The sequence below is a fragment of the Micropterus dolomieu genome, linkage group LG21 (genome assembly GCF_021292245.1).
Source record: "Micropterus dolomieu isolate WLL.071019.BEF.003 ecotype Adirondacks linkage group LG21, ASM2129224v1, whole genome shotgun sequence".
In the NCBI taxonomy this organism is placed as follows: Eukaryota; Metazoa; Chordata; class Actinopteri; order Centrarchiformes; family Centrarchidae; genus Micropterus; species Micropterus dolomieu.
Window position 1 is genome coordinate 30,979,677 of NC_060170.1, and position 9,686 is coordinate 30,989,362.

The 9,686-nt window shown below is 39.4% G+C and overlaps 2 protein-coding genes across 2 annotated transcripts in view; both read left to right on the forward strand.

The window, feature by feature from the left end:
• The window catches only part of kctd9a (potassium channel tetramerization domain containing 9a), a 7,833-nt gene extending 2,724 nt beyond the window's left edge, over window positions 1–5,109 (forward strand). Inside the window, exons 5-12 of the mRNA XM_046034874.1 lie at window positions 1,089–1,147; window positions 1,231–1,359; window positions 1,511–1,578; window positions 1,659–1,754; window positions 1,842–1,991; window positions 2,675–2,780; window positions 2,863–2,996; window positions 3,456–5,109. Coding sequence (XP_045890830.1) covers window positions 1,089–1,147; window positions 1,231–1,359; window positions 1,511–1,578; window positions 1,659–1,754; window positions 1,842–1,991; window positions 2,675–2,780; window positions 2,863–2,996; window positions 3,456–3,572 — 859 coding nt within the window. The 3' untranslated portion in view covers window positions 3,573–5,109. The remainder of the gene's footprint in view (window positions 1–1,088; window positions 1,148–1,230; window positions 1,360–1,510; window positions 1,579–1,658; window positions 1,755–1,841; window positions 1,992–2,674; window positions 2,781–2,862; window positions 2,997–3,455) is intronic.
• Window positions 5,110–5,233: 124 nt separating this feature from the next.
• Window positions 5,234–6,138, forward strand: LOC123960248 (progonadoliberin-1-like). Its single transcript, XM_046034878.1, has 4 exons — window positions 5,234–5,495; window positions 5,627–5,762; window positions 5,859–5,957; window positions 6,091–6,138. Exons 1-4 carry the CDS (start codon window positions 5,485–5,487, stop codon window positions 6,136–6,138), a joined length of 294 nt encoding a protein of 97 aa, XP_045890834.1. The 5' UTR covers window positions 5,234–5,484.
• The last annotated feature ends 3,548 nt before the right edge of the window (window positions 6,139–9,686 follow it).

Consider the following 9,686-nt stretch of genomic DNA (forward strand, 5'->3'; position numbering starts at 1 on the left):
AAGCTCTTCATGGCCTCTTGCCTTGTTATATTTCTGACCTTTTAGTCCCATACGCACCAGCACGTACCTTGAGATCCTCGGGCAGAGGTCTGTTGTCTGTTCCAGAGTCTCGACTGAAAACTAAAGGGGACAGAGCGTTTGCTGTCAGGGCCCCGAGGCTCTGGAACAGCCTGCCCGAGGAAATCAGGTCGGCTGAGTCAGTGAACTCTTTAAAGTCCCTTCTTAAAACATACTTTTATAGGAGAGCCTTTCCCGATCTTATTTGATTTTATTTTATCCCTTTTATTTTATTGTATTTTACTAATTTTATATTTATCTGTATTTTAGTCTTTTCAATGTTTTCATGCTTTTATCTTGTATTGTTTTTGTATTATTGTCTCTTGGGTATTATTGTTTTTACACATGTTAAAGCACTTTGTAACTTGTTATTTGAAAAGTGCTCTACAAATAAAGATTATTATTATTATCTAGTTTAAACCAACTAAAACACAAAATTACACTGTGTTTCACATGAAATCACTGAAATATTGTGTACATAAATGTCATAGCTTATTTAAGACTGTTGCTTTTCGCAGGAAATCTGACCAGTCCTTCACATAGAAAACAATAGGCCTATACAGGCTGTTACAGGCAACTGAGAAAGTTTGTGAATGCCTCAATTTTAAGGTGGTGTTACAACCTGATGACATATAGGCAATAAATATGTTATAAATATATTTAAATTCCTTTTAATATGTTGAAAAAGGTCTTAAAAAGGTATTGAATTTAACTTCAGGATTCCTGTATATACCCTGGAGAAGTTAAGAAACCAGAAAATATTCACATTTGAGAACTGAAATCAGAGAGTTTGGACGTCTTTTCTTTATAAAAAGGACTCAAAGCAATTATCAAAATAGTTGGCGATTAATTTAAGAGTTGAGAATTAATCGATTAATAGACTAGTCGTTGCAGATCTAGTGGTTTTAATTCTGTTTTCACCAGTAGTAAATAAACGTTACAAAAGACTCGCTACACTACAGTGTATATTTATGTTAAAGTTACATTTTTATTCATGTGTGTTCATTCACTGTGTCTGTTTTTGTATTCAGGAGCACCTTAGTCAGCAAAGAGCCAGAGAGTATGCTCGCTCACATGTTTCGAGAGAAAGGTAAGTTGTGGCTACAGAGCTGGATAGCCAATCAGTAAGAATTTCATTTTTGTTTTATGTGAGTCATCTTTTTCATCTTCCAGATGTGTGGGGAAACAAGCGGGACAAGCACGGGGCTTACCTAATCGACCGCAGCCCTGAATACTTTGAGCCTATTCTCAACTATTTGAGACATGGTCAGCTCATTATCAATGAAGGCATAAATATAAGAGGTAAGCTTTTTGACAAATCCTAAATGATGAAGTCTACCTGAATCCCTCCGAAGAGCGTCATTTAACAAAAAAAAAAACAGCCCAACAGCAAATTCCTCACAGAACTGGAAAATAAGAACAGATTTGTAGCCTTGTGCTAAATGTCTCCCAGGTGTCCTCGAGGAGGCTCGGTTTTTTGGAATTGAGCAGCTTGCTGAGCAGCTGGAAGTAGCAATCAAGGTAGTGCGAAGCGTAGAGGTAAATAGTTCACATTCAGTAATGGGATCGCTGACTTACCACATGCTTAATTTCAAAACTAGAACACACAGCCACCTGAGGACCACTCTCCCATTTCCCGTAAGGAGTTTGTTCGTTTTCTTCTGGCAACACCCACCAAGTCAGAGCTCCGCTGTCAGGTACGGCCAAATAAAAATGTTTTCATTTACCCCTTCGTTCACCGTGTCAAGTTTACGGTTTGACTCTGTTACTCTTCCTGTTTTTAGGGTCTTAATTTCAGTGGCGCTGATCTGTCCCGACTTGATTTGCGTTACATCAATTTCAAGATGGCTAATCTCAGCCGCTGCAATCTGACACATGCCAATCTTTGCTGTTCCAATCTGGAGCGAGCTGATCTTTCTGGAGCCAACCTGGATGTAAGTCTAGAAAACCTTTTCTGCCAGCACAACATGATTCACGTGCACACACAGTATCAGCAGACACACAATAAGTGCAGAATGCATCCCACTGTCTCACTGTGGGGAAGGAAAACACTTCCTTCTTCTGTCTGAGTTGTGTGTGTGTTATTTTTAATTGTTGGCCTTCCTGAGGGTAAACAAAGGACCTGGCTTTTGGTTTTTGGCCACTTCACACCTGCTGCACCCTCAGTTGTGTGGAGGAAGGGCCCTCCTGTTCATAAATGCGTTCTTTGCATCGAGGCTTCGTTTAATCCATATAACTATATCGCACACTGTTTCGCACGGACATTTATTACTGTCGCACATCGCACTTAACGCTGTGAACACAATGTGATCGTGATCGTCAACCGCTTATCCTGCCTACAGGGTCGTGGGGGGGGGGGGCTGGAGCCAATCCCAGCTGACTTTGGGCGAAGTGATTATAATGGCTCTGGCGCCACCAAGTACTTCTTAAACGATGAAATAATCTATAGAAGCTTTGAGTACTAAGATCATCATCAGCTGCAGCCCTACATTCACCTCTTTACAACAAAACAACAAGCAATTTGGTAACTTTACATGGGTTTCTTAACAGGGCGTAACTCGAAATGAGCCTACAAGAACATTATAAGTATGTTTGATCTTTGCGTTGTCTTTTGAAGGGGGCAAACTTACAAGGGGTGAAGATGCTCTGTTCCAATGCAGAGGGAGCTTCTCTCAAAGGATGCAATTTTGAAGATCCATCTGGACTGAAGGCCAACCTGGAAGGTGATCCATCACAATTCCTAAACCAACTAGAGCTACTTTCACATTTGTAGTCATGTTTAAACCAAATGTTTTTTGGAATCAGGTGCTAACCTGAAAGGCGTTGACATGGAAGGAAGCCAAATGACCGGTATCAACCTGCGTGTGGCCACTTTAAAAAATGCAAAGCTGAAGAATTGTAACCTGCGGGGAGCCACTTTAGCAGGGACTGATCTGGAGGTGAGTTATCAGAAGGGATTATAGATAAAACTGTTCATTATGACACAGCTGGCAGTCGTTTGTACGGGAACTTTCTATGGCCAAAAAGGGAAACAATGCATATCTGAAAAAATTGATTTGTAGATCATTTTTAATATACTGTATATTTCTGGTGCATCCAGATATTTTACCAAAATGGCTTTTTATTGTTGATAGCTCAGCAGCACAGTCCCCACATTTTACACTAACCCATCTGTGGACCTTCCGGTCACTAAAAAAGGAGTTAATGCAATGGGTTAAATTAATTCAGTCTTTTTATCTTTTGTTAGAATTTTTATTTTTTTCGGCTGTTTATGTTTAAGGCTGATTTTTAAGTACACAAGTATTCCTAACTAGAGATTTCAGTTAGATTTTTCAGGTTTGACCTGACCCAGTTAATCCTCCGGTCTTGCGGTTTTTTCTATGCTGCCTTTTTCTCAGAACTGTGACCTGTCTGGCTGCGATCTACAAGAAGCCAACCTGAGAGGGTCCAATGTGAAAGGAGCCATTTTTGAAGAGATGCTGACCCCTCTGCACATGTCACAGAGTGTCAGATAACTCTGTACACACATCTGCAAGTGTGGGCCACAGCTGGCTTCTTTATTGCTCTTTTCCTCCAGCCTCTCCTACGATATATATTCCCTACTTTCAATCTCTCTTTACCTGTCTGCGGTACAGGTAGTTGTATGCACATCCCTGACATTCCACCTATAATATCTTAGCTTTAAATATATTGCACTAGAATTTATTCAGGGTTGTCTATGTATGCTTGAATGGTAGGGCTAGGGGTTTTACATGTTCAGCTGCATATATCACCAAAACAAAATAATGATCTTAGTGTTTGTAGATGTGTCTGGATGCAATCCGATGACTATACTCATGTAATGTGTTACATAATTTATATACACTTATTTTACTTGACATGTTAATGAGTCAAAATCATATTATCTGTGTACAGTGAAGTTCAAAGCACTGACTTTCACTGAATGCTGCTGTAGCAGAAATTAGAATGGGTCACTTACCAATAACTGTGTCGTTATATATTCCTCTTTTTGTATATAACTTACTTTTGCTGGATTCAACATATTCTAAAGGAAGCAATGCAAGCCAAAGCCATAACAATAGCACAGTCTAAAAGGCTAAAAGTGCTGTTAGTGCATCATAAAACTATGCGACAGGCTAGTTTTAAACACAGCTTGGGTATGCAATACATGATTTACAGCTGTGAGGTTTCTCCTTTCCTACTTTTAAATATTGCGTTCTGAAAAAGCTTTCCCTTGTTTTGCGTTCGGTGAATCTACCTCTTATTTTTTTTAATCTGGTGTGCGAACGATCCACAGTTGCATGTATTTGACCGTGGCACTGCTTATTGTAATGTTTATATATGTCATTCATTATTTGTCAGATTTCCCGTTGTGAGAAAATAATCCAACTCGGTGGGCTTTAAAAGAAAGCCATTTTCACATTGTTCATGTTGTCAAAGTGGGATTGCCTGGAAACATACTACATGTATCGATGTTTATCTCTTAATCATGTTTTAAACTTATTTGCACAAGTGTATGTTAACTTGTAACATGTTATACCTTTTCACCAAAAAAATGTTTGGTGCTTGTAATCTTATGTAAATCAAATTCAGTGTTTCTAAAACTCCCAACAAAAAAAGAACTCATTATCCGAGTAGGCAGGTGTTGTCAGCTGTTCTGTCAAGGATCTCACTTCAGTTATCTACTGGACATTGTGTGTCTGCATGTGTGAAGAGCTATACTTGTCATTAACTGGCCAAGTTTGTCTAGCTGTAGCTCAAAGCTGCTCTGATGCAATACGATTCACTCAGTTCAATAGTAGGTACCCAGCCTGTGAGAATGAATGATGAAGGCAATCATATATTTCACACTGAGCGTGAAAAATCAATGAAAGAGCTGTGGTTATTTATTTTAACACATCTCACTGAATGCAATATGGGGCAATGGCTGGTTTGTGTTTGAGGCAGGGAGTGGTGTATGTCTCCCTATCTATTATTATTATTGCACTCGACCGTGGAATTATATTTCCATGAATGACTGTTATAAATAAACTGCTATGAAGAAGAAGAAAATGGTCTTTGTCATCTGATTTGGAATCAATTATTGTGTCTCACATTTGTGAATAAATAACGTGTTTTGTACTTTAAAAATACGTCGCAATTGTAGCAGAAAATGACCGGAGAAAGCCGGAAATTGTTATTACTTTGTGGCTAAAGCTTATTCCGTGTAACTTTTTCTTTTTGTGGAAGGGCAAAAATCAATCTTTTAAACAGCTCTGCAGGTCGCCAGTAAGTGTTGCTTAATCCCACTTTGTCACCCCCTGTAGTGAAGTGTTTGGCTGAGAGGAAGGGAAGCAGCATAGGCTTATATAAACCTTGGAAAATAGTGTGCAGCAGAATTCACAACGCTCTGCATACAAGAACAAATCAGAGAAGCCTGTCTGCCTGATGCACAGAAGGTAAAAAATTCATAGATGGGCTAAATACTGTAAATCTAAGGAGGCTCAATAGAGCTAAGATCTATAACAGGGCTTGAGGTTAAATCTGTAATGTGCTTATATGTGCAATATGAAGCTTTTTTCCTCTTCAGAATGGCTACAAAAACCTTGGCACTGTGGCTGCTGCTTGTGGGGACAGTGACACAGGGCTGCTGCCAGCACTGGTCATATGGACTGAGCCCAGGAGGGAAGAGGGAACTGGACAGCCTCTCAGACACACTGGGCAATGTAAGCATTTTATCTCATGTCTCATGGCTCTTCACACTTACCGACTTCCTTTTGTACTTCTTCATTGTCATGTTTATTGTTTCTTTTCTTCCACAGATAGTTGAGGCCTTTCCACACGAGGACGCACCCTGCACTGTTTTTGGTTGTGCAGAGGAATCGCCACTTGAAAAAATATACAGAATGAAAGGATTTCGAGTAAGTTTTGCTCATTTTGTAATTCTGTTTAGTTCTTCTGTTGATGCATTTATTAATACTGTGAAGACTACCAGAGGTTTTATCTCAAAATTTTTATTTATTCCCACAGATTTAATCTCTTGTTTTCTTTTAGGGCAGTGTCACCGACAGGGAAAATGGACACAGACCGTATAAAAAATGATTTTAGAATAAATGAATATATTAGCATATCACAATTGTTGTGGTTATTATATGCAACAACACCTTACTTATATTTCTTCAAACACAGATTTGCCTTAATGTCTTGGATTAAGGCGTGATATAAATTCCCAACACAGTTATGATTTATCTACCATCCGTTTCAAACTTCCTGAATGACGTGGACTACAACAGATTTGTAAAAGCAATATTTTCACTCAGCAAGAAAATACACTTTCACTCTAAAATCACATTTATTTACTTCACTGCAGCCTGGAAGTTGGTTTTGTTTTTGGTTACGTTTATCTATGGAAGTCTGTAGTGTCAGAAATGTCAAAGATAAACAATACATTGGCTTGCAGATATAACAAGCCAATGTATTGCAGACTGTGTGGGTGCAAAATGTTGAACTGCAGAAGAGAAATAATTTTGGATATTTAATGACCTTATATGCAGCATGATCATGTCAATACAACCACAAGTAAGTAGGAACACCAGAGTGTATTTTAATGCATTTGAAAAGTTCTTTAGTGTGACAGCATCAGTTTGGTGTTTCAGTTATAGCCTACTTTACTATACAGCCCACAATTTACTAGGATTACCCGAAATGTACAGTGTAATTTCATCGTGTGAATAAGGTACTGATTTTAATGCAGCAGCAGAGAAAAGTGTAAAATGGAAAAACACAGGTTAAAAACTGGGCTGCAGGAGTTTTGTAGCAGAAATCAGAATGGGTACACATAATAGTTCTTTATTTGAGCATTGGGTCAGGAATTCAATGCTATAAGTGTCATGTATGTGTGAGATGGTGAAAAAAAGTTACGTAGTCACCAAAATAACTTTGACAGAATATGAACAGCAGTTTATTTTTCCTACAGCCCACCAGAAGGTACAGTCCACTACTGTGCAAACGATGTGCGTGCACGCTGCTTCGCCTCTTGACTTGTACACGCCTGCCAAAATGACCCAATGTAGTCTTTCCAACTGTCCCCATAAACATGCCTCCCTTCGAAGCTTATTATATCAAGGATATCCTTTTTGATTGATGGTGGTATGAAGAGCTCAGATGTGGATTTTATGTCTTGGACATGGCTGACAGCGTATCTGGCGGGACCTCGAACCATTTTGATGGTCCACCCTGTCATTCCAGTGGGGAAAGGCACCATAATAACAACCATTTTTTTGAGGGTAAAATGTCTGCTGGTTGTTGCGAAACAACAGGAGGGTCAACACTAAGGGTCTCACTCCCATCAGAGGAGGATGCTTTATAATCAGGGTCCTCAAAGACCTGTGACAAAAACCTCATTGACAGAAAACCTTTGCTTAGAGGTCACTTTCAATTGAGAGCACACAGAGCACCAAGAGAAATAGTTTAGAAGGCTGCTTTGCAAGCTTTCATATGATTGCTTCTCCCCTATGTTGCGTGAACTATCAATGTCCTCGCGGAAACCATTTTTATCCGACCCCTATGCGGGAAATATGTTTTCCCCTCCCCATGTTGTGTGAACTGTCTCTGCTTCTCGCACTAGTACAGGTATGGTTATGGTAGGTTAGGTCCCTAAAGCAGAGGTAGTTTTTTTGAAGATTATAAAATTGCATGTCATAGTGACATGTGTGACGTCAATATCATCCAAAACAACCCAAACTAAATGTGTGTAAAATGTTATTTCTTACACATTTATGTTTTACTCAGCTAAAACAGCCTGGAGTCAGCCACCAGATGGCACTAGAAAACAACATGAAACTTTATCCTTAAAGTTTCTCTTACTTCATCACTGTAGTATTTAGTGCAGTGGTTCTCAAACAAAAGGACCCCTAAACTGACACAAATTGGCCCACGGACCCCCATTTGATAAGATTTTGACTCAGGGTCTAACATCTGATAGGAGTGTTTTTCTTTTGTAAGTTTTATTACAGAAAGTCTAAGCAACCCATGACCAAAATAGTCATACGTTTTTTCATTGTGTTACTTGCATGCATGGAATGTATAGTGAAAAGAAATTATTCCTCTTTTTGCTGGGGACCCCCTGGAGCCCCCTCAAGGACCCCTAGGGGTCCCCGGACCCCACTTTGAGAACCACTGATTTAGTGCCTGTCGTAATAATCTGCCAGAAAATCGACACTTTGTAGAGTCTAGACAGTCTCTCTGACTGCAGCTGAAATTTTATCTACGGTACTTTCCACACGGCTGGACCAGATCCTGTCAATACTGTAATTTATTGCAATTTACTGTACTTTTATTGTGTTTGTTCACCACGAGGACATGTGTCTGAAGCCAATTTATTGTATTGTAATAGCTCATTGCTTGCTTGGCTTGTTTCATGCACACTCCACAATCTCTTTTGGATTATAAAAGTGCTTATTCATGGTTGGATAAGCAACATGAAAATTATTTGAACAGGCAACGCATGTGTGTGTTTGCCAATAGTGTATGGAATTTAAACAAACTGAATACCAAATCGAAGTTCATTAATCATGGAGAATTGACAGTGATACAACAGCCTGTAATATCCTGCTGACAAGCGGATGGGGTGGTCACACTCTTATCTTCAATGGAAAGTGTGTTTTTCAAAGTAGTTCAATCTGTCTGTCACTCTGCTGTTACTCAGCAAACACACGGGACAGAAAATCACTTCCGTGGGTTTCATCTTGTTGATGAGATTGCAGCTACTTCTGTTGAAAATACTACCTGACACCATATGGGTCAAGTATTGTCCTTTATTGAAAATGATTTGATAAGGGATAGATGTACAAAAGGCAATAGCACAGCAGGACATACAATATTTACTCAAGAGCAATGCCATCATGAACAATAACTCTCACACCCATCGGGAACGTATCTTTGTGCCCACGGTCCTATGTTCCCAGGGTTGTTAGTTCCCTAACTCTCTAACCCTAACCCTAGAACTGAGCAACATTAGACCCTGGGACCGTAGAAAAGACCCCTGTTCATCTACCGATCGATTTTAAAATCAAAGACATTAAATCAGAAACAACACTTGCAGCAAGGAACATTATTTACATGTTTTAAAAGTGGAAACTTCAAAGCTACCCAAACAAATACATTTAGATGAGAGTAGTGGGGTATTTCAAACAGCAATATAATCAAGAAAATACCTGTTTCTGTTGAGAAACAGACCCTGCTGAGCTGGTAAAGTCCTCCCACAGCTGCGAGGTCCACCAGGTTTCCTCTAATTAGTCTCACTGAGATTAGTGTGAAACAGATTGAAGTAATAAAAGAGGACATAGGGCCATAACCTCAGTGCTGAGGATGGCCGGCAGCGGCGTCTAAACAAATGTTGTGTGTTTAATGTTTGCAGACGCTGGGCCCTAAAACTTGAGAGGATGAATCAACATTAGGTCTTTTTAACTGCAGGAAATTTGGACTTGTGGGAAAAACACAGGTATAGCTAATTACATTAAAGAAATGGTTCTCCATTTGGGGAAACACGCTTATTAGATTGATAACTTATGTCTGTACGATAAATATGACGTTATCACCAGCAGTATGAAGACAGGAAACAGCCAGCCCTGCTTAGTCCAATGGTAACT

Bases quoted from the DNA above. Each gene is read 5' to 3' on its own strand.
- LOC123960248 (XM_046034878.1), top strand. The intron at 5,763-5,858 runs GTAAGCATTTTA...TTTCTTCCACAG, and splicing joins TCTCAGACACACTGGGCAAT to ATAGTTGAGGCCTTTCCACA. The intron at 5,958-6,090 runs GTAAGTTTTGCT...GTTTTCTTTTAG, and splicing joins ACAGAATGAAAGGATTTCGA to GGCAGTGTCACCGACAGGGA.